The sequence below is a fragment of the Eretmochelys imbricata genome, chromosome 7 (assembly GCF_965152235.1).
Source record: "Eretmochelys imbricata isolate rEreImb1 chromosome 7, rEreImb1.hap1, whole genome shotgun sequence".
Lineage (NCBI taxonomy): Eukaryota > Metazoa > Chordata > Testudines > Cheloniidae > Eretmochelys > Eretmochelys imbricata.
In genome coordinates this window covers 33828955-33851526 of record NC_135578.1, presented here as the reverse complement: position 1 = coordinate 33851526, position 22572 = coordinate 33828955, and the positions used below count along the sequence as shown (strand labels likewise).

General features: G+C 58.3%; 5 protein-coding genes, 1 long non-coding RNA gene and 1 other non-coding gene across 12 annotated transcripts; 3 read left to right on the top strand and 4 right to left on the bottom strand.

The window, feature by feature from the left end:
• The first annotated feature begins 10 nt into the window (after positions 1-10).
• LOC144267692 (protein LBH-like) lies at positions 11-8881 on the top strand. Of its 6 annotated transcripts, none has more exons than XM_077821880.1 (4): positions 11-357; positions 5340-5550; positions 6033-6199; positions 8485-8881. In XM_077821880.1, the coding sequence occupies exons 2-4, from the start codon at positions 5347-5349 to the stop codon at positions 8513-8515; spliced, it is 402 nt and encodes a 133-aa protein (XP_077678006.1). In that variant the 5' UTR covers positions 11-357; positions 5340-5346; the 3' UTR covers positions 8516-8881. The 6 variants fall into 6 exon arrangements, with proteins under 6 accessions (XP_077678006.1, XP_077678005.1, XP_077678004.1 ...); XM_077821879.1 differs by lacking the exon at positions 11-357 and adding an exon at positions 3000-3063; XM_077821878.1 differs by lacking the exon at positions 11-357 and adding an exon at positions 4638-4937.
• UQCC3 (ubiquinol-cytochrome c reductase complex assembly factor 3) lies at positions 1925-2819 on the bottom strand. The gene is made up of 2 exons (XM_077821881.1): positions 2578-2819; positions 1925-2380 (listed from the first exon to the last, which is right to left on the bottom strand). Exons 1-2 carry the CDS (start codon positions 2773-2775, stop codon positions 2246-2248), a joined length of 333 nt encoding a protein of 110 aa, XP_077678007.1. The 5' UTR covers positions 2776-2819; the 3' UTR covers positions 1925-2245.
• Positions 8882-9202: 321 nt separating the features above from the next.
• Positions 9203-11403, bottom strand: CSKMT (citrate synthase lysine methyltransferase). Its single transcript, XM_077821899.1, has 2 exons — positions 11129-11403; positions 9203-10101 (listed from the first exon to the last, which is right to left on the bottom strand). The coding sequence occupies exons 1-2, from the start codon at positions 11202-11204 to the stop codon at positions 9413-9415; spliced, it is 765 nt and encodes a 254-aa protein (XP_077678025.1). The 5' UTR covers positions 11205-11403; the 3' UTR covers positions 9203-9412.
• Positions 11404-11678: 275 nt separating this feature from the next.
• On the bottom strand, positions 11679-13088 carry LOC144267625 (uncharacterized). The gene is made up of 2 exons (XR_013346644.1): positions 12893-13088; positions 11679-12515 (listed from the first exon to the last, which is right to left on the bottom strand). It is a non-coding gene; the product is annotated as an uncharacterized LOC144267625 (long non-coding RNA).
• Positions 12647-12801, bottom strand: LOC144268512 (small nucleolar RNA SNORA57). The gene has a single exon (XR_013346771.1). It is a non-coding gene; the product is annotated as a small nucleolar RNA SNORA57 (small nucleolar RNA).
• A 93-nt stretch (positions 13089-13181) lies between the features above and the next one.
• On the top strand, positions 13182-15534 carry C7H11orf98 (chromosome 7 C11orf98 homolog). The gene is made up of 4 exons (XM_077821520.1): positions 13182-13310; positions 13964-14088; positions 14474-14571; positions 15076-15534. The coding sequence occupies exons 1-4, from the start codon at positions 13188-13190 to the stop codon at positions 15195-15197; spliced, it is 468 nt and encodes a 155-aa protein (XP_077677646.1). The 5' UTR covers positions 13182-13187; the 3' UTR covers positions 15198-15534.
• Positions 15535-17364: 1830 nt separating this feature from the next.
• On the top strand, positions 17365-22344 carry INTS5 (integrator complex subunit 5). The gene is made up of 2 exons (XM_077822721.1): positions 17365-17492; positions 18576-22344. The coding sequence occupies exons 1-2, from the start codon at positions 17410-17412 to the stop codon at positions 21373-21375; spliced, it is 2883 nt and encodes a 960-aa protein (XP_077678847.1). The 5' UTR covers positions 17365-17409; the 3' UTR covers positions 21376-22344.
• The last annotated feature ends 228 nt before the right edge of the window (positions 22345-22572 follow it).

Sequence of the window (22572 nt, the reverse complement as noted above, 5' to 3'; positions counted from 1 at the left end):
CCACCGGAAGTACTGACCCAGCCTATTGGGGTTCTGGGGAGCGGAAGAACTGAACAGGAAATGCTTCCCGTGAGGGTGTGGTGTCAGAGCGTCTAGTGTCCGTGTGCCAACGTCGCCTACGCGCTGACAGTTCCGAGCTCTGAAGAACCTGCCCCCCTCCCCAAACCCCTCTGTCCCTGACGGCCTCTGTCCAAGGCCGCCCCTGGGCATACCCTGCTGGAAACAGTCGCCCCTCCTGGGACATCTGCCATTGCCCCCAGAAGAACTGGAGTCCAGGCTGCACCCCAGGGGGGGATGAGGAAAGTTGAAGAGAGGCCTACAGCTGGGTCCCCATGAGGAGCCCTTTGGGGCGGTGAGGTAGAACCATAACACATCCCCAGCTGCACAAACATCTGGGACCAGGAGCGCTGGCTCTGTGGGTAGCTCCTAGCTACTCCAGTTCCAGCCTCTCCCAGCAGAGCCTGCTGGAGGCAGGGAGCTCCCAGTTACTCTAGGTCTGGCTTCTCCCAGCAGAGGGTAGGGTAGGAAGCAGGACAGGAATACTGGCTGTGAGAGGAACTCTCAGGTACTCCAGAGCCAGACACTCCCAGCAGGAGTGCTGTAGGGAACACAGCAGGAGCATAAGCTTGGGTTGGAAAACTTGGAATTCTCAGTAGCTATTGCAAGCTTTCATTTTACTTTGCCCATTTTAATAGTGTATATTATTGACACAGGTCTCACCCTTTACTGAGATTATCCTATAACTAATCAAACATGGTTCCTTCAGTACAGTCTGAATAGATACCAGAGCAAGGGGTACAGGCCAGGGCACAAAGCAACAGGAGGCTTAAATAGTTTAGTTTTTATTAATATCAAAAACTTTAACTGTATTAACTATTATTCAACATTACCATTATTCCGTTGTATTGCAGTAGCACCAACTTGGCTCCATTCTGGTTCTTATACAGCCCTATACTCTGTGGTATCTGGCTTCTTTGTGAATGATGCATTAAGTGACATGACTAACATTTGCCACAGCTGGTTCTTTCTTCAAGGAGGAGCAAGGGGGATTTTTTTTTACTGCTAGCAGAAGGCTGTTTTTTTAGAGATGATATATTCTATGTGCTGATGTTCGCAAAGGCAGGTTGGAGATGTGGCCCAGACTGTTGGAGTGGAAGATGGGGAAATTTGGGTTGATTCTTAGTTCCTGGGGGAGTTTATTACAACCTGGGATCAACCCCCAGGGAAGCACTGTCTCCGGTACAGACAAACTGATGCCACAGTTCTGTTGTGCCTGAGGAGCAGAGTGCTCTGCTCTTCTTTGTCCCGAAGCTTTAGGCAACTTGGGCTCAGCCATGGAGCACACTGAAGATAAGAACCAAGGCCTTGAGTTTAACTTAAGGGAAGTCAGCATAGAGTGCAGGAGGAAGGTGTGCTACACTCACGGTAGTCTGTGCTGCTGAGAATACAGACTGCAGCATTCTCTACATATAGAAGCTCCTATCAGGGACCTCTGGGGAGGAGCTGGTCCCTACCCCAATGAGTGCACAATCCCAGGATACCATGAGAAGCAGGTATACCAAACTGAGAGAAGGAAGCATAAAGATACAATTACTTAATGTTTCTGTTGCTGAAGACCAGTCAAGCCAGGATCCCATTGTGCTGGGGTCTTTAAAGACCTGGAGCAAATAACAGACCCTACCCCAAAGATCTTGTCATAGAAAAGCCAAACCCACACAGGGTGATTTAGGCACAACAGCAGTGGGAACGGTGGATGAATAACAATATCAGCCTGTGCAGTTTTTTAGCCTGCTGTGAGGGGTATCTACCCCCCACCAGCTGCCTGTATATTATCAAAATTCAGTTCTGTGGGAGGCATGATGATTAGCATAAGAGGCAGCAACCCCAGTGCACCAGCTGCTTTAACCATGACACCAGACAGGTCTTTACAAGGTTACTAGGTTAGTTTATTAAAGACATGAAAATGCTTCTTTATCTCATGCTGTAGTTTTTGCTTTGTCAGATCTGCATGACACCCATACCCTGTGTGGGTATAACCAGGGACTGGGAATAAGAGACAGAGTCCCCCTCAGCATAATGGTCACTGATCATTACATCTGCTGACAGCCATGGAGTGTCCATCCCATTCTGGCCTGTGGGAGACCAGAGATGGCTGCAGGGATGGAGAATGCAGCCTGCACCCACCTCAGGGGCGGTCTCAGGACCAGTTGCCTTGGCTCCCATTTGGGAGGGTGATGGGCAGGTGTCACTTGCTCCAGGCTGGTGAAGGCCTCCGGGCCACATTCTCATTTGTTTCAGCTGCCTCTTTAATCGCTGCCATTACCAGCTCATTCTGGTGTCGTCTCTCCGCCCAGCGCAGGGGGTTTGTCTCCGGCAGCTCCTGAGGAGAGAAGGGAGTGGTCGGGAGGGGGGGGGGGCGAGGTGTTTGGTGGTTTTTAGACCTCCCCCCTCTCTCTGAAAAGAGAGTGGAACAGCAGTTTCGAGTTCCGCTCTCCTCCCTGACCGCAGAAATGTTGGTTTCCAGGCCTCCCTCCTCCATGGCCCATTCCAGGGGAGGTAGTTTCCAGGCCCCCTCACCTTGGCTATCTCCCGCCTGCGCGGCTCCCGCGGCGTTACTAGCGCCCAGACCCCGACCCCCAGCCCCGTGGTCGCGGCCACCATCAGGCTCCCCAGCAGCAGGCGTCGCAGGAATTCCATTAGGGCGCGGTATGAAAAACCCTGGTTAGCCGCGGAGTTCAGGCTGCCCGGGGGACAGAGCGGACAGAAGTTAACCATAGAGAGCGGGGGAGGTGTCCAGGCAGAGCGTCCTGTCACGCTACTATAGATGGGCGGTGTGACCCAGGCACCACCATAGAGAACATGCGCTGTGGACAGAGCGCCCCCTTTTGCTACTATAGAGAAACAGCGGAATAGGACCAGAGTGTTCGATTTTTGCTACCATAGAAAGCAGGGACTGGTGGGCCAGAGCGTCCCATTGCAACCATAGAGATCATAGGACTTATGCCATAGAGGGGGTTCTGCGTCTGGCTGGTCCAGACGGTTCGCTCCCGCGCGGCAGAGAGGGTGTGTGGCTGGGCCAGACGACCCTATCCCTCACTATAGGGGAGGGGTGCGTGGGTGGGCGGGCCAGGCCTCCCAGTATAAAGAGCGGTGGTGTGGGGCTCGGACGGGCCAGACACCTGCTCCGCTACCATAGAGAGGGGTGGAGGTGTTTTGTGGCTAGGTCAGTGTACCGTCTCTGGGGTTTTCAGTCTGGTCCCCACTGGGGCAGGCACCCAAGTCCCCAAACGTGCTGTCCCCCTCAGAGAGCAGTTGGAGGGAAGCATGTTGGCAGGGGGTGATGTCAGCTTTCCCTGCCCAAGCAGCCCTATCTGGAGAGGCACAGAGGAGTCAGTCCCTTGTGGTGTAGATGGAGTGTATTTGTGCAGGTCTCGCTCTGCCCAGGCTGCTCCCATGCTCAGTACCTACAGAGGCCTTAGTTCCTCTTGTCGTTAGTTCCACTGACCCTTTCCCCTGCGACTGGGCCTCCCCAGTCCAGTCTTCCCTCAGACAACCCCTAAACCCCCTGCGTCAGGGCTCTGCTGACCCCGTTCTGCATTAGTCTTGGGCGGTGCACTAGGGAGACAAATGAACCAAATGGATTTCATCTGATCAATCCCAGGGCTTTACCTGGCCAGGGAACCTTCAGTCCTGGAGGGAGCTCTGTTGTGGTCTCTCTCCACCAGGTGGGAGGAAGGGGTGGGATTTGTGCCGTGGTCCTCACTGGGAAGCACTGGCACCAGTAAGTGGGAGCAGGGGGCACCCAGCCTTCTCTCCCCATCGCTCAGTGGGCAAATCATTGGGTCTGAGGCCCCCCATCTTGTGGTCTTTAATGATGGAGAACCGTCTGGGAAGGGGGAGGGGTATTTCTCCCACAGCCCTTGATGCTGTGAATGTGCCCCATAGTGACCTCTCTAATCTGCCCGGGGCTCATCACCCCAATCCCATTAAGGCCCCTTTAAACTTTGGGAGTCGTGTAATCAGGCTGGCTTAGACCTGGGCATAACAGGGAAATGGGACCATGGTGGGGCCTGGCAACTGGACAGATCTTGAGGTGGGGCCTTCCAATCCCAGGGGCTCTGGGGCCCCTGTTCATTGCTCCATGGCTGCCAAATTAATCCAGTCCTGCCCTGACCCTGTTCATGGTGAAAGCCAGCCTGTGTCAGTAGCATCTGCTGACTCAATCTCCCACCCATGGCTGGAGCAGCCCCAGGGATCCAGCAGCCTTGCCCCTTAGCTAGGGTGTGCAAGCTTCATGCCAGAGGCTGAGTGAGATCTGGGTCCCCTACCTGACCTTTAAAGAGCTCCTCTGCTCCCCCACCTCCAGGGCAGCCAGTTAGCTCCTTGGGCAGTTCCCATGAGCTCACTGAGTGATTAATTGAAGCCCTGATTCCAATCCTCCCCTCGTAATTATCCATGTCCTGGGACAACTCCGGGCCAGGGCAGCAGCTGCCCATGCCCTGATTGGTCTGGGCTCCCACCTTAGTCTGTAGGTGCAGGGGTTGGGAACATCTCCCTGGAGCAGGCAGCCCTCATAGTGTGGGGGATGGGGTGGGGCCCAGGGCTGGGAGTGCAGTCCAGGGAGGAGAGGAGAGCACTCTCCCTGGGGTGGAGATTACTGAATGCAGGGGGATCCAAGGGTTGGGAGTACAGGGGAGCTTGGCAGGGGTGCTCTAGCCAGGTTGGGGGGCACTGACAATGCAGAAGGTCCTAGCGGGTAGCACTGAATAGGGGAATCCACCACCCCGGCACCATAGAGCTGTTGTGCCCAGGGGATTAGCCTGGTGTCAGGACAAAGCGCTTATGGTGCCTGGAGCATCTGTCAGCTCCTTGCCCTGGGGACTGCTGGGCCCTGTAATCCCTGCACATCCTGGGATGGCCCAGGGCAGCGCCTGATGGTGTGTGACCGACTGAGGGGAGGCTGGGGTGGGGGGTTAGCCCAGGCACAGACTCCCTCTGTCCCCACAATGGGGTTTCTCAGGGAAGAGGGAGTGATAGTCTAGCTGAAGGGGGGAGGTGACCCCTGGCAAGGGTTGGGGGTGTCACAGTGAGGCTTTTTGGGGCTGGGAAGTGCCCCCCACAGGGGAAGGACCAGAAGTTCCAGTGTGTGTATATGGGATTCTGTGGTATGGGGAATCCTCCCCCCCACCCCAATCTGGTGAAGGGCCTAAATTGCCAGTGCAGGGGTGTCTGAACTTTAGGGCTTGGATCCTGGGGAATAGACATGGGGCTTAACCCTGGCTGGGTGGGGGAAGGAGACGGGGCCATTCCCAGCCCTGACCCCCAGTTTCTACCCCCAGCATCACTATGGCTGAGGGGACTCTGGATTGTGGTGGTGCCCCATCCCAGGCAGTGCTGACCCCTGGTGAGGCCTGCAACCCCATCCAGCTACCTGTGGCGACCCCAGGGCAGAACAGCCTGGCCTGGCTCCACAGCACTGACAAGGAGGTGCAGTGGCTATCAAAAGTGGGAAGGAGCCCCATCCAGACAAAGCCTTCTGCACAGAGCCAGGTGAGACACCCCCTTCCTGGGACATCCCCTCACTGGGTCCCCTGGGATGAGGCCAGAGCCAGGTGAGCCCCCCAGGACAAAGCCCCCTGTGCTGCTGCCCTCACCTCCTGTGGATCAGATCCAGACCCCCATCCTCATATCAGGGCCTTACTGCCCTGCCTTCCTCCCTGCCATTCCAGGTCTCTGGGCAGCTAGGCTCCCCCGGCGCGGAAACTAACCCCCTTATCCTCTGTGCCTCATTCTTCCTGGAGTAATGTGAGATGGGCAAAGGCGCCCCTAGGGAGCCGTGTGAGGGGTTTTGCAAAGGTCCCCCTGAGGAGCTGTCTGAGATGATGTGCAAGGATCCCCTCAGGGAGCCGTGTGAGGTGACGTTCGTGGAGCTGTGTGAGGACACTCCTCCCTGGGAGCTGTGCAGGGATCCCCCCATGGAGCCATGTGAAGGGCTGTGCAAGGAAATGTGCAAAGATCCTCTCCCCAGGAAGCCATGCGAGGGCCCCCTTGGAAGCCCAGTGCAGGGGAAGGCCCAGCTGCTGTCCATCGTGGTGGAACCCACAGAGGCGGGAGAGGTGGAGAGCGGGGAGCTGCGCTGGCCCCCAGATGACTTCCTGCTGCTGGAGGGCGAGGATGAGCTCTTCACTGATGGAGAGGAGTAAGTAGCAGGGCCGGGGCCTGGTGAGTCTGGGGGGCAGGGCCCAGAGAGTTTGGGGGGCAGGGCAGGGCTGCGAGAGTCTCGAGGGCAGAGCTGGGGACCAGTGAGTCTTGGGGGTGGGGCCCAGAGAGTCTGGGGGGCAGGGGCAGGGCCCAGTGAGTCTGTGGGGCGAGGCAGGGCTGGTGCCAGGAGAGTCTGGGGGGCATGGCCATGCAAGGGGGAGAGGGGCCTCAACAGGACTCTGGGATACAGATCCTTTGTCTTGGAGGCACCTCAGGATCTGGGCTCCCCAGCCTCCATGGCAAGAGCCCAGTTGGGAGAGGACTGTGGCCCCATAAAGCTTTGGGGGGGTGGGATGTGCTTCAGGAGTCCCTCCCCCATTCAGTGTGTCTATGAGGCCGTTAGGGGGTTGGGGCGTGGGGCTGGCACTGCTCTCCATCTCCATTCAGTGCCTCAGCCGTGGTCAAGTTGTGAGGGGAGTGTGGAGGGGATCCAGCTGGCTGACGAGGCCTGGGGGGGTGCTGGGGCCTTGAGGGAAGCTGCTAGAGGAGGCAAAAGTGGGGGGAGGGGCTTGTCAGCACCTAGAAATGTACCAAAATAGCTCCTTGGACATTCTGGAGTGAGAGGGCCATGACCCTGCTTAGCTCAATCCTCAGCCCAGTGTCCACATGGGGCTTAACCGGAAATAGCTAGTGTGTCAATTTACAAGAGCAGACAAGCCTGAGGAGGGATTTTCCTCTGTACAGGACATTGCTGAGCCTGATCCTGGGGCTCTGAGGGCCACATCGGAGAATTGGAGGGGATCTGGAGGGCAGGAGAAAACACCTGCCAGTGGGAGACTTAAAGAACTCAGCCTGTTTAGCTCAGGTGTCTGAGGCCTTTGCGGGGAGAAAACAGCAGGTAGAGAAGGGCTCGAACTGCGCAGAGACTGGCAGAACAAAAACAGTGGCTGGAAGCTGAAGTCAGAGTAACTCAAGTTAGAAACAAGGCCCAAATTTGTCCCAGGGCACGTGATTGACCATTGGAACAAGCTTCCCAGGGCAGGGGTGAAGTTTCCATCTCCAGTCCAGGCTGGCTCCCTCTCTGGAAGGCCCTTCAGTCAAATACGAATGATTGGGCTCAATGCAGGAGTGTCTGGGGGACATTCTCCAGCCTGTGTTACACAGGAGGGCAGACTATGTGATCTAAAGGTCCCTTCTGGCCTTACACTCTCAGCCTCTTTGACTGGGGGAATGATTCTGCCACTTATTCCCAGGGCCCAAAACTCACAGGTGACTGAGTTGCTCTTTGACAGCCTTCTTAGAGCAGTGCTCTGCCAGATTTGACGCTGGGCCCTTTACCTTTTCCCACAATGCAATGAATAGGCAGTAGGTTTAATACAAGCAAGAGGACGTGTTCACGCAATGCACAATTCACCTGTGGAACCCATTGCCAGGGGATGTTGTGAAGGCCAAAAGTATAACTGGGTTCAGAAAAGAATTAGATGAATGCATGGAGGATAGGTCCATCAATGGCTATTAGCCAAGGTGATCATGGACACAACTCCATGCTCTGGGTGTCCCTGAACCTCTGACTGCCAGAAGCTCAAGAATCAGACACTGGTGGATCTCTCCAGCATTGCCGTGTTCTGTACACTCACCCTGAAGCTCTGGTACTGGTCGCTGGTGGAGACAGGATACTGGGCTAGATGGACCATTGATCTGACCCAGTATGGTAGCTTCTGTGTTCTTATGACCTTTCTCTTGGGGTAGGGACCTTTCAGACATTCTTCAGGCTATTGCAAAGTGTCCTCTGCGAGGGCTGGCACAAGATGCCACAGCTCGCTTACTGCCTGGGCGCCCAGCTGGTCGGAGCTTGAAGGGGTGTCTGTGACCCATAAAGACCTGGGACTGTCCTGCCCAAGGGACTGTTGCGTCTCTCCTTGGGCCGTGCTGCTGTGACTGCGATCAGCAGGGATGTCTGAGCTGGAGCCCTCTCACTGAGGGTGCAGCTGGCAGGGCGTTCTCTGGCGCGAGGCATTGGGGAGGGGTCTGTTACCACTCCTGGCATGGAGCTGGATGGTTAATGGAGCTTGGGCTGGCAGCCTCACCCTCAGGAGAAGCTGAGGGGAGGAGAGGGGCCTGGGGGAAGGGTTGGAGGGGAGTTCAGCTTGGGGGAGGGGCCTGGGGAGCAGAGGCGAGGGGCTTAGTATTTAAATAAAAATTATCCTAAGAGGGCCCCACATTGCTTCCTGTGCTGCCCCACAGGCTCTGACCTCAGGCCTCTCCCTGCGCTTTGTGTTTCAGGGCCCCCCGCACTGGAGAGCACCCTGGATGAAGTACTGCTGTGAAGGTGCCGGGGACAGAGGGGACCCCACTCTCTCCCTGTATGGCCTCAGACCCCACTAGAGACCCAGCTGTAGCCTTGTGGGGGGGCCGTAGGTCAGGGACTGAGGACACCCTCCCCAGGAGCTGGACAGCAGCAGGAGGGGATGGGCCCCCTGCCACCAGGACCTTAGGGGGCAGAATAAGACCAGCCTCGGGCATCCTCCTTGCCGGATCCAGTGCACCCCATCTGTGAGCAAGAGTCAGCGTGACTTTGATCTGGGACAGCAGGACCATGGGGCATGCACTGCCCCCACCACCTCCAGGAGCTGGGGGGCCAGCAGCCTGCAGGGTTTGTGTCAGTGGGTACAAGCTGCCCGCTCCTCCCCTGCTGAGCTCAGCAATAAAAGGTTCCTGTCCTAGCTGTGGTGTCTCACTGTGAAGTGGCTGGCGAGGCCCTGGGAACAGGTGTAGTGCCTCTGTGGGGCCAGCTCCCGGGGGCTGCAAGCTCCACACTCTCTGAGCCCCAGGGGGTGGCTGAGCTGGGGGAAGGGAGGCAGCAATAGCTGAGCACCTGCATCTGAGGTGTAGGGCCCCCGGCTGATGTAGTAGGAGGGGGCTGCTGTTCAAGGGGGGAGTTGCCCACAATGGGGGTGACCACCCTAGATGTAGGGGGATTGGGTACCAAGCCAGACTCCAGCAAGGTGCTAATTCCTTTATTAATGCTTCTCCAGCTGGCTTGGGCACCCCCACCCTGAGCACGTGCTGCTGTGGAAGTCCCCTGGCACACTGATTGGAGGCACTATCTCTTTAGTTCCTAATGCCCCCCTCTCTGAGTCCTGCACTCCCTTTGGGCAGGGTCCTCGATCCCCCACCCCCATATCCATAGCCCAGGGTCTCCTGTGCCCTCCTAGTCCAGTGCTCCATTGGTTGGTGTCTCCGGGGCCAGCCGGCAGAGCGTGTAGACATAGTAGCAGATGCCACCAATGTGCCCGACTTCCTGCACTGTCACGCCAGCCCCCCCAGCCTGCTCCAGGAAAGGGACCCTGGCATCTGGGTCCTCATCTGAAAACTGCAGCAAGCTGCCCCCAGGGCGCAGCACTCGCAGGCACTCGGCCACCAGCCGCCCAGCCTGGCCTGGCCCCTGGGGGCAGCGCAGGAGTGAGTCGCATGTGCCCTTGTCCAGCACCAGGTGGAAAGAACCATTGCCAAAGCCATCCCCCTCAAGGTCAGTGGCATCAGCCACATGGAGGTGAAGCTGGGAGAGGGGGTGTCGGGGTGGGGGGACTTCCTGGAGTAGCCGGTGGAGAGACCTGATGGCCACAGGGGACACATCCACACAGGAGATGTGGACAGGGTGTGGGAAGTCCCGGTATAGCCCCAGACCCAGATCCGAAGTGCCACAGCCCACATCGAGCACCCGAGTGGGGCTGGCGTTGGGTTCTGAGGGGCCACACCCCTGCAGGGTCGGGAGCAGGAGCCCGGAGATGGCTGTGTAGTCGAAGAACCAGTTGAAATGTCTGGGGGTGCCAGCTGTGTCCTGCTGCGTGTAGAAGCGGTCCCATGTGCCAGGCTGGGCCATGCTGTGGAACAGGCCATCTGGGGGGAGGAAGGCGGGGTCAGTCTATGGGCTGGGGAGTCGATTGGGGGAGGGGGAAGATCCCAGCAGGGCCCATGGGGAGGGGTCTGAAGCTCTATAGTGCCTGGGTTGCCCAGTCTCAGCTCAGGCCTAGGCTGGGAAGGATGGATCCCAGCCCTGTAGAGTTATGATGGATGGGTGTGGGAGAGAGGGCCACATTTCTGCAGGGGCCAGGGACAAACAGCCCCCTGGCCCTTGGTGTCATGCTGACTCCCCTTGGGTGGCTGGGTGATGCAGGGGGTGCAACCCCACCCTGGGGCCAGCAGATGGGGACAAAAGATCCTGGAGCCACCCTACATGGAGCCCACATGTGCTGCGGAGTTGGGGATGAGGTGAGACTGAATGCTCCATTTCTGGGGCTGTGATCCCCCTGCCAACTGGCCCCATAGTGCTAGGGCCACCTCCCCCAGTCTGATCCCATCTCCCCCATCATAACCCAGCCTGACTCCATATGACCTGGATCTTCACCTCTCCCCCAAGTAGGGTGACCAACTGACCTGATTTTATAGGGACAATCCCACTTTTTGGGTCTTTTTCTTATATAGGCTCCTATAACCCCTGTCCTGATTTTTCATATTTGCTGTCTTGTCACCCTACACCCATGTAACCCCATAGGGCAAGGACCCTTCCCACCCCTGTCCCCCCACACCTCCCAGCCTTACCCCATGGGCCCACCTCATCTCCCCTGCCCCAGCATGATGGTCTGACCCAATGGGACCAGGACCCCCCTCTTTTGCCCCTACAACTGACCCAATGGGACTGGGAACCACCATCCCTCCAAGCCTGACTCCACGGCCCCCCTCCCCCTGGCCTGACCCTCCCATCAGCCTCTGGAGCCATATTATGCATTCCACCCTTCCCCTGCCGGGTCGTCCCCCGCCCCCCGGTACGCGAGAGACGCCTGGCGAGGCGGGACACGCCCCAGTCAGGCCGTGCCGGGGGGCCCCGCACCCCCTAGACCACCCCTGCCGTAGCGCTGGCACCCACCTGCCCAGGAGCAGAGCGGCCGGAGCAGAGTCCTCAGGGCCGGGCCGCTCCGCGGGGGGAGCATCAGCGCTGCCATGCGGTGGGTGCCCGCGCCCGGCCTCCTGCTCCTTGGGGCGCGGCTCTATGCTCAGGGAGCCCGGGCCTGGATGCTCGCCCCCCCGCCCCTTCAGGGACCCAGCCCTAGGCTCCGCCCCCTGCCGGGGCTTCACCGCCCCCCCCGCTGTAAGTCAGGCCTGCCCGCGGGCGTGAGAGCAGGTTCTCGCCCCGTATCCCTAGTCACGGGGAGCAGCGGGCGGGTGATGAGGGCGGTTACTGCCCCCCCCACTCCCTGGCTGGGCAGCACCCGCCCGCGGAGCTACGCGTACTCTAACCTACCGCCCCCTAGCGAGTGGCTGGTTCGTGTCCCCAGAGGAGGGTTCAGCTCCACAGGGGTATTGTCCTCGCTCAGGCAGCTTGGCCTCCACCAGGCCTCCTCCCAGAAGCAGTTGAGCGCCCGCCCGGCCGCCCGCCCCAATCCCTGTCCCGCAAACAACCAGCCAACAACAGGAACTCCATTCAGAATTTTATTAGCAAAAGGAGCACGTTCATTCAGCTTTAGTGCAACGCGAACACTCATCCACAGCACTTCAGCTCAGAGGCAGCTGCTTTGCCAAGCTCAGGAGCTCTTCAACCCCATGCGAGGCGGGAACCCAGATCACCCAGCAACAGAGCAAAGACGAGAACCAAGGCCACCTGACTCCCACTGTAGGAGTCTAGCCAGCAGGCTGCACTGCCCCCACCCCACCCCCCTACGCAAAAACGTGCACTACTTCAAACTAGAACACCTCACCCGTTTCAAAGCAACTTCACTTAAACACTCTACTCTGCCTAACAGATTTAAACCAAATTGAAACAAAATTGGTTAAATCCAAGTTAACTCCCCAGGACCTCTTCGCTAAATTGTGCGAACAGACAAGTCGCAGGGTCGTCTGAACAGGCACCTGGCCCCTCATCTTTGTCATCTTGGACCTGGAGCATTACCTCTTCTACACAGGGAATTCCACCCCTCCGCTGAGCTCAAGTCTGAGCCCAAACCGCATGGCGCTAGTTGTAAACCAAGCTAGGTGTTATTTGTTTGCATGAGGATCAGGACCACATTACACCGGGCACTGTAGAGAGGAGGGGTCCCTGCCCTAGGAGCGGACAGCCAGAGGCAAAGGAGGAAGACTGCAGACATTCACACCCACAGAAGCACAATCTCAGTTGCCCCTCGTTAGGCAGCACGTCTCCTAGAGGCATCAGGGCAGATCTGGAGGGGAGGTTGCAGTAACCTCCTCGCTGCTTCCAAGCCCACATGTCGTTGCGCTCTAGCGGCAGCGCAGCTGAGTCCTCCGGGCCTTGCGAGAGCCTGAGAAGGGGGAGAAAAAAATCTTAAGAAACCCCCTCCCCACGATCTGTCATCAGGACAAGCCTCCCCCGACCCCTACCACAGAGGATTACCCACACCTCCCAGGAGAGCCTCCCCGCGGGGCCGCAGCCGCGTATCCCGGTGCTTGAGGATAGAACCAGCAGACGGGGAAGCTGCTGGCACCGAAGACAGAACACCGAGGGGGGGGTGTGGGATCCCCTTCCTCTGCCTCCGGAGCATCACAGAGCCGGGCACCACACCGCCCGGGCCTGCCAAGAAAAGGAGGCGCCGCCCTGAGGCCCCCAGAACGCTGCTCCCCAATGTCTAGCAACCGCTGGTCGTCCCCGTTCCGAGCCCCCACCAATCAGCGCTCTCACCTTAGACCCCCCCAAACTAGCCGACAAAATTCTCTGTAGAAAGGCGCCGCATGTACCGCGCCCCAGCCCGGCCCGGCTGCTTATAAGGCAGGCCAGGGAGCTACTCGACGTAGCGGGGCAAGGGCGCGGTCTAGTGCACCTTCGTTGTGACTGGCCAGCCGGCCTTCCACTCAGAGAGCTGCATCCGGCTCGCCCCAATCAGAGAACGCGTTTCGAATTCAAATCTCCAGTGCGGCCCGACGAAGGTGGGACACGTGTCTGGGAGAGGCGGAAGTAAGGAACCGGAAGACGTGTGATGATCACGTCACGTGGCGTAACCTTCCAGGACCCAGAAGTGATTTCGTCAGGAGCCTCACGACCTGGGCCACGTGGATGCAGCATGGGGACCCCAGGAGGGAAAATCAACCGGCCCCGAACGGTGAATGAGAGTTGCCCCCGGGGCCCGCCCAGTCCCCATAATCATCTAGCCCCTCATGGGGTTTCCTCCGGGATTCCCCTCGTGGCCTCAAACCATCTCCTGGGGGTCCTCTCTATGGCTCCTCCATTGCTCCGTAACTTAGCCCTGCTTCTCCCTTTACGTCTCGCCCAATCGCTCCTCAGATCCCCTTTGGCGGGTTCCCCCTTCCCATGATCTTTTTTTTGAGACACCCCCGCCACAGCGTACACCCTGATCCCTAGTTCTGAAACGCATTGTCTCCTTGGGACACCAGCCCCATTGTCCTTTCCCCCATCACGTAGCTCTGATTTATGGTATTTCTGCGATGCTGAGCCCCAGAACCGTGGCTACTTGCGTCCCCCAACCCTGGGATGAAAACAGGGCTGGGGGTGGAGGATTTTGTTTCTGTCCAACCCCCAAATTCTCTCTGGCTCCCAACAAACTCGGGACCATCAGTCCCCTCCCTCCTCTTGCATTGTCATTTGCTAAGTGTATTACGATCTGAATTCTATAGCGTTTTGCTGGGTCTGTGCCTTCCCGCCCTTCTACCTGGGGTGTCCCAGCCCCTTGGCTGCTCTAGGGGTGCTACTGGTGACAGGTAGTGAGTTAAGAGCCCTGTGCTTTTCCTCCTGTAGGAGCTGAAGAAAAACCTCTTCAAAAGACGCCGGGTTTTAAGCAAAGAGAAAAGAAGGAAACACCAGATCACAGGAGCTGTGGTAGACAAAGGGCTGATCACCATCCACCACCTGAAGAAGCGTGCGTGAGTCCCCCCAGAGGATCCAGAAGCTGCTCTGAGACAGAGGGCCAGGGAAGGGCATTTAACTATCCCAACTCAGAATAAGCTCAGCATTCAGGCCTCACCATCTCTTCAGACACCTGGGCTCTATTCCCCAGCTTTGGGAGGGCTGTGGGGTCTAGTGGTTAGTGCAGGGGGCCCTAGGATCCAAGGCTCTTTCTTGGGTTCTGTTCCCATCTCTGGGAAGGGGGTGGGGTCTGTGGTTTTAACATGCAGCTCTCCCTGTTACCACTGGACTCCAGTGAGCATCTGCAGCTGGGAGGTAGTAGAAGCTGCTGATTCAACTGCTTCTCCTGGCTTCTACGCCATCTCTGGGTGTAATATGGCTTTGGGTATCTCCTGCCCACAGTTCCAGCTTGCGAGCCAACATCACCCTCTCAGGGAAGAAGCGGAGGAAGCTGATGAAGCAGATCCGTCATGCCGCCAAGGAGCAAGCCACCATGCAGGGTAACCTCTTCTTTGCTGTGACTCATGGGGCCTGGGGGAGGATGTGTGTGGTCAGGGTCCTGAAATGGGTGAGTAACCCAAAGGGGGCAAATGAAGCTAAGAGCAGGGATGGGTAGACTCTGCTCTGAAGAGGGGGCAGGGCTCAGGGTCTTCCGGCTCCTAAAATCTCACGACACCCACAATCCCCAGAACCATCTGGGGCTTCCTGGCTAGTTCAGTGTCCAGAGTGCTGGACTGGCCCACGGACAGGCTGGGATCAAATTCTTGCCAGACACTCTGTATGGCTTTGGAGGAGTCACTTCATCTCTTTGGGCCTCAGTTCTTAGTCTGTTGAGTTGAGATAATGATGCTTCCTTTCTCCCACTGTATTTAAATGGGAAGCAGGGACTATATCTTCTCTGTGATGGGGACCCCCCCACATCTTGGCTGGGCTATGTGCAGCGTGACAGGGATTACACAACTGTTATACGTGCACAAATGATTTTCCTTCTCTCTTGGGCAAAGTTGAAGCTGTGAACCTGGCACAGACAAAAAAAATCACCGGCAGTGGGAGGAGGAAGAAACCTACAGCCTCCCAAGACGTGGAGATGAAGGAAGCAGAGGCTGGGCCAGGACTGGACAGCTGAACCACCGGCTCCAAAGCTTCGAATCTGCCCCACCCTTGCTTGCTGCGTTGATGCCTGCAGCTCCGTGACTTTGCAGCCTCCTTTCCAGGATTCTTGGGGCAGATAGTGTCTTGTTCTCATTCTCCTGGCTCTATTCTATGCCGGACCCTGGGTGAATGGGCAGCTCCAAGCGTCTCTGGCCTCTATCTGCTTTTCTAGAGCTGAAGCAATGCCAACCCCATCCATGTGGGAAGTGACTGGACGAACTGGGGCTTTGACGTGTGACTCAGTGGTATTCTGTGAAAGAAATAAAATCATGGCTGGTCCCCCCTTGGGGCCAGAGGCACTTAGCATCTCAGCTTGTTTGTGCTGCTGCCTTTGGGGCTCTTCCATTGCGCCCCTCACCCCAGCAGTCTGTGCATGGTGGCTGTAAGTCAGGGTTGAGAAGGGGGCTTTGTTTGTGGGAGGGAAGGGGACAGTGGCCGTGTGTGAAATGAACCACCTCTGGAGCTTACCATCTCCCTCTGGCTGGACCCCTAGAGGGACAAGCAAGGGTGGGAGGGGCTTTCTTGATAATGAATAGTCTTCTTCTACTTGGCCTTTGTGAGATAGGAACTGAGCTGGTCTAGGTGAGTCTCAGGGCAGTGGTTGTTTTGGGTTATTCCCCTTCAGGTTGAGCATGGGGAGGGCTCCTTCTGGGGTGGGGGCTGACTGTGCTGTGAGTGTCTGTGGGGAAGCTCCCAGTTGTCTTAGTACAGCCATGACCAGGTGCAGCAGGAAGCCTGTTCCCTTTGCTGGCTGAACACCCAGGGAACCTTTTTCAGGCCTGGTTAGCAATAAGTGGACTCAGGGAAATGCTGAGTTTCATCCTGGCGTGATGGTTTCCTTGGCAGGAGGGGATGCAGTCCGGACACAGAGGGATCCCTTCAGATCATACACTTGGGGGGAGGGGGGGGGGAAGGGTTAGAAGGAACTTGGGAAGAGGCCAAGGAAGCTCCTATCTTACAGCTACTGCTGAACTGCACAGTCTGTATGAGGTGGTAGGGATGCGTGACTGAAGCTGGGTATCACACCTGGGGAAAAGGGACCAGATATATTATTATTGCTACTAACAGCATCAAACTGGGTCAGGGCAGTGCTAAGATGTTCCCCTCTAAGCCCATGGGCAGGACTGCCCAGTGGGTGCAGCATGCTATGCACTATCTAAATCAACAGGGATCTTGCTGCTGGAGGCAAGAGACTGGTGGATCACTACTGGTACATGAATAAGGCAGGATGCTGGCCTGGAGGGGCTACGTCAGCCAGCTCAACCCCAGCCCTTCTCCTGCTTTCATTAGTCACTGACAAGGCTTCTGTTGGTGACAGGGGCATAAGTAGAGCCCTGCGTGGATACAAAAATTTGGATCCACAAAGATGGCAAACAATACAACCACATCTATGGATGCAGATACAGTATCTCTGGATCTAAAGCAGATAGCTGCAGATTTGCAGGGGTCTAGGGATAGGCATGTGCTTTATTGTCCCAGTCAGGGGGGCAGGCCTCTTGGCAATGCTGTCCTGAGGGGACTAGGGGTGGGAGGGACCTACAGTGGCTGTCCCAGCACTGGGTGCTGGGGGGTTGCAGTGGCTGGAGGGAGGTAGTGTTATCTTGGGGAATCCAGGCTGTCCCTCAATTCTAGCCTTGCTGCAGACCTAGCACTAGTGTTTGGTACAAACTGTAACAAACCCTCCTGCACTGGGGGAGCCACCCAAAAGTGAAACCCTTTTGCATGGGAACCCAATGTGACCTAGATGCCCCCAGCCTGGATTTTTGCTCAGTCTTTATCCCAGATCAAATCCACCTGCCCCAGGTAAGATCGATCTCTCTCTCTCTCTCCAGCTCAGACCCCAACTCACCACAATTCAGAACTTGGCAAATCTCCAATACAGGACTCACCAACCAAGCCCCCAAATCCCCACAGCTGACCATCTCCCTGTAGTTTGGCCCCCAGATCAGCACCCAACCCCTCAGCCAGATTCCCAAATCCATTCCGCAGTGAGACACCACATCTAGCCCATTTCCACCAACCTCGCACCCTCCCTGGCCTGAGCTCCACCATCTCCCCAACGTACTGGGGCAGGAACCTTCATATCGGGCACCGGGTACGAGAGGGGCCGTTTCGCTGTGACACGTTCCCCAGTGCGCAGGCGCCGAGTGAGCCTGAGAGCTGACACCGGGACCCCCCGGCCCTGGATGTCCGCGCTGTGTGACGCCCCGGGGGCGGCGCCGCCAGGGCCGCCCCAGAACCCGGCCCACGGGGCCCACCCGCCGCTCAGGTACCGGGAGCCCCCCAGCAGACCTCCGGCTGGGAACCCCCGGCCCCGGGTGCTTGAGCCCCACAACCCCTCGCCCCTAGGCAGGGACCTCTCGCTGGGAACCCTGCCCCACAGCCCCTCCACCTGGGCAGGGACCTCACTGGGAACCCAGCCCCACAGCCCCTCCACCTGGGCAGGGACCTCTCACTGGGAACCCAGCCCCACAGCCCCTCCCCCGGGACAGGGACTTCTCACTGGGAACCCCAGGAACAGGGACGTCCATGGGGAAGCCCCCAGAGCCACAACCCCTCCCACAGGTCACTAGGACCCTGTCTTCCCTGGGAAAGCCCCCCATGGGGAACTCTCCAGGGGGGTCTTGAGCCTATCAATCTTCTTCCTTCCCCATCCCCCTCCCTGACCAGATCCCACTCCTAGGAACAGGGATCCTTTCTCTCCAGCTGCCCAGCAGGAAATCCCCACTGCCCCCTTCACCTGGAGCCCCATAATCCCCACCTCTACCCTGGGAATCTGATCCCCAGCCAGAGCCCCCAGGACCCCCCTGCTGCTTGGCAGGGACCTCCCAAGCAGGAAATTCTCCTTTCTCCAGGTTTTGGAGGCCCACAACCCTTGTGATCAGGCCACCCAACTGCCCCAGCCAGGTACCTCCCTACCAGGTAGGGACTGATCATAGTTCCTTCCTGAAATCCCTTCTTCTCTAAGTCCTGGAGCCCATGACAGCTTTATAGGTCAGCTCTCTCCTGAGACATCAGGTGCTGCTTGATGTCTTTGGGCTGTTGGAGGAACAAGGTTTAAAGCCCAGCCCCAGTGGGTTGTAGGATATCATCCATGTTATAATGGACTCCCTACTGCATGAGAAAGGAAAGTACAGGCTGGCGACCACTTCATAGGATGAATGACTGGCAGCTACTCCAGAATCCTTGGGCCTGCTCTCCCTCCTAACACCACCCCCCCCCCCCCCGGATAGCATTAGGGCTAGTGATGAGGATGATGGTGAGGAGACTTGGGATCCAGGCCACAGGGGAGGTTGGAACATACATCCCTCTTGCAGCCTGATGTATCTATGCTTCCCCTTCTTGCTCACAGTTCCCAGGAGCTGGCCCAGGAGATCAAAGCCTTCCTCAGTGGTGTGGACCCTGTGCATGGTAACAAGCTGACCATCAAGGAACATGCCCGCTGTGCCATCCTGCTGCTGCGCAGCCTGCCACCTGCACGCAGCGCCGTGCTGGACCATCTGCGCAATGTCTTTGACGAGTATGTCTGCACCTACCTGTTGGAGCTGGAGAGCAGTGAGGGAGGGCTGGGCACCAGGCGGGCTCAGGGGCCCAACCTGGACGACGTTGTGCAGGAGATCCAGAATGTGCTGTCTGAGTTTGTCCGCATGAACCCCAAGGCCTGGGCACCTGTGGTATCAGCCTGGTCTATTGACCTGATGGGGCAGCTGAGCAGCAAGTATGCAGGGCGGCATGGTGTGCCTCACGCCTCCAGCCTCAATGAGCTGCTGCAGCTGTGGATGTCGTGCAAGGCCACTCGGACGCTGATGGACATCTACACCCAGTGCCTGTCCTCCATGATCAGCACCTGCCCCGATGCCTGTGTGGATGCCCTGCTGGACACCTCAGTGCAGCATTCTCCGCACTTTGACTGGGTGGTGGCTCACATTGGCTCCTCTTTTCCCAACACCATCATCAGCCGTGTCCTCTCCTGCGGCCTCAAGGACTTCTGTGTCCATGGGGCAGCCCCTGTCGACCTGCTCTTCCCCACTGCTGCTGACAAGCGGGTGCCCAAGATTGCCTCGGTGGTGGGCATCCTGGGCCACCTGGCCTCACGCCACTCAGACAGCATCAAGCAGGAGCTGCTGCGGATGTTCCATGAGAGCCTGGGACCTGTGCGTGACCAGCAGCAGAAAGCTACGGTGCCCTTCCTGCTGCAGCTGGCAGTCATGTCACCCATGCTGCTGGGGACCATCTCCTCTGAGCTGGTGGACTCCCTCAAGCCGAGCGTGCTGAGCCAGCTGCACCAGCACTTCGCTGCGCTGCCCCGCGAGGACCTGGAGAACATGGTGAGCATCGTGGTGCATCTCATCTGCCAGACGTCAGCAGGGGCCTACCGTATCCTGCAGTTCCTGGTCAACACGGCCATGCCAGCCTCGGTCATCACCACGCCAGGGCTGGCTGTCCATGACAGCGTGCGCGAGGCCTGTGACCGCATCATCCAGCTGTTGCTGCTCAACCTGCAGAAGCTGGTATACAACCGGGGTTCGGCCAGCCTGGGGGATGCTCCGCCCCGGGCTGTGCCCTTCCTGGATGAGCTGAAGGGCCACGTGCGGGAGCTGTGCGTGGAGACACTGCGGCTAGAGCGCAAGCGCTTCCTGTGGCAGCACCAGCTGCTGGGGCTCCTCTCAGTCTACTGCACCCCCAGCTGCGCCACTGACGCCCTCTTCTACCTGCTGACGCTGGCCCGGAGCCAGGAGGAACTGGGCCTGGCCACGCAGCTCTACGCTGTGCTGAGCTCCTGTATGAGCGACCTGCTGCCAGCCACTGTCAAGAAGTGCGTGTGCCAGATCCACATGGGGGGGCTGTCGGAGCAGCACATGGTGCAGCTGTTCAACAACCTGGCGCTGATTGTGCAGTGGGAGGGGGAGGGCCCTGCCTCCATGAGCGCCCAGCTAGGGCCTGTCCTCTCTCTGCACCTCTACGACCTCGGGCAGCTGCTGCTGCATCGCAATCCTGAAGTGGCTGAGGCTGCCTCCCTGCTGCTTTCCGTCTGCCCTTTGCCCCGGGCCATGCGGCCAGCTCACCTGCTTGTCATCATCCGCTCAGCTGTGCACCAGTTCTTCCTGGTGCTGCACCGCCAGTGCCCCACGGGCATCAGCTACAGCACCCGGCTGCTCTCCCGTCTTAGTGGGGCCTCTCCAGCTGCCATGAAGGCCATCCTGCAGCAGCTGGTGGAGGGAGCCCTGCACCCAGGGAATGCCGAGCTCTTTGGAGGCCTGGCCGAGCCGCCTGCTGGGGATGACGCCAGTCTGGAAGGCACCAGGATCTCCCTGTTGGACATCAACCGGCGCTTCACTACTGCCGTCAACTTCTCTGGCAGTGTGTGGTCAGTATTCCATGCAGGGGTGATTGGGCGCGGGCTGAAGCCACCCCAGCCTGCCCGGCGGCAGGAGCCTGAGGAGATTGTGCACAATGTCCAGAACTTCCTCAGCCTGCTGCTGCGCTGCTGCCGGGGCGGGCGCTATGGTGCGCCTGAACCCCCAGCCCACACGGCGGCTGTCAACCCCGAGGCAGCCAAGGCAGTGGCCGTGGTGCTGGTGGAGAGCGTCTGCCCAGACGTCACCAACAGTGAGCTGGGCTGGCCGCCCGAGGAGCACACCCGCAGCACAGTGGAGCGTGACATCCAGATTTGCCGGCGCTTCCGCGACAACCCACTGCTCTTCCAGCTGCTGAGGCTGGTGGCAGCTGGCCCCCCAGCCCTGTGCTACTGCTCGGTGCTGTTGCGCGGCCTGCTAGCCACCCTCATGGCCCACTGGGAGGCCTCACGCCACGGTGACACCACCAGCTCGCCATGGCACCTGCACGCCTCCTGCGCCCTGGTGGCCTGCATGGCCGAGGGCTCCCTGCTGCCGCCTGTGCTTGGCAACATGCACGAGATCTTCCACCAGCTGGTGCCCTTCGAGGTGCATCTGCTGCTGCTGAGCGTCTGGGACTACATGCGGGACAACAGCCCCCTCCCCCAGAAGTTCACCTTCCAGGCTGACAAGGGGCTCTTCTTCCGCGACTTCTCCCGTGACTGCGATGTTGGGAAGTACCTCTGCGTGCTGCACAGTGTGCTGCACAAGAACATCGACCGCCTGGGGCTGCTGTCAGGGCGCTTCCAGACCTAGCGCTGCCCCCCATCTTGAGACAGTCCTGGACTCCCCCCACCTCCCAGGGCACAGCCACCCTTGCCATCTTAGGACAGTCCCAGACTTAGCTTCTGCCCCACTCCTAGGACACTGCAGTGCCTGCTTGAGTGGGGGAGATGGGACATTTGACTTTTTTTTTTCTTTTTTTTTAACTAATTAAGAATAACCGTAAAATTCTCCCAGGGTTCAGTGAGGGGGGTCACGGCACCTCCCACCCAGTCCCTGGAGCTGCAGGCAGGAGCTGGCACTGGGGAAACTTCACCCCCTTGACAGTTTCTCTCAGGGACTGGGAGCTTTTGTTTCTGGTTCCAGGGGGCTGCCCTGGTTTGGGCTGCCCTGGGGTAGTGAAGGGCCCTGTGCCACCCACAATGAGGCACTGAGCATGCTCAGCAGGTCCCAGGGCCACATCAGCTCACTGCAAGTGCTCCCAAGCTTCTGGGCTCTTGTCTCCTCACCCCCTGTTGGGGGATTACAGCAGGGTCTCTGCCCTGGGACCCAGCTAGAGAAACTGGGTGGGAGGTGGGGGATGCAGATGTGTTCAGTACTTCTGCTCCAGTCTAGCTTCTTCTCCCACTCCCTGGTGCTGCTGAGCTGGGCCTGGGTAGATTCTGTTCCTGCTCTGTTTTTAGAGCTGCTGTGGACAAGGGGGTCTTAATAGAGGGTAGACACCTGGGGGCCAAAACCAGCCTCCACCTCCATCTACCACTGTTGGGTGGGTTCCGCTCTGTGTAGGAGGGGCTGTGTGCAGGGGCAGCCTGGCTCAATCATCCTCCGGGCCACTATCTCTCTATTGTCCTGGCCCACAACCACATCCTGCTTTGGGATCAATGGAACAAGAATTGTCTGAAGACCCCAGCTATTCAGGGTGCTACATCCCATGCTGGGGGCACAAACCCCAGCTCAATCTGCTGTCACCATTGCCAATTCCTTCTCCTTTTCAAAATAAAGACTGAGAAGGGAATGTTGCCCCTGCAGTTGGTGTTGGGGGTGTGTGGGAGGGTAGTCCCCAGCACCTGCAGCTTGGGGGTTGAGGAAGTTGTAGCAGAGGAGGGGAGACATGTTGGGGGTCTCTGTGTTTGGGAGAGGTGTGCATGTGGATGGGGCATGAGGGGGCTAGGGGTGTGACTGGATGTGTTGCCAGCAGAAGATGTGACGGGGGCGGGGGCAGGATGCCTG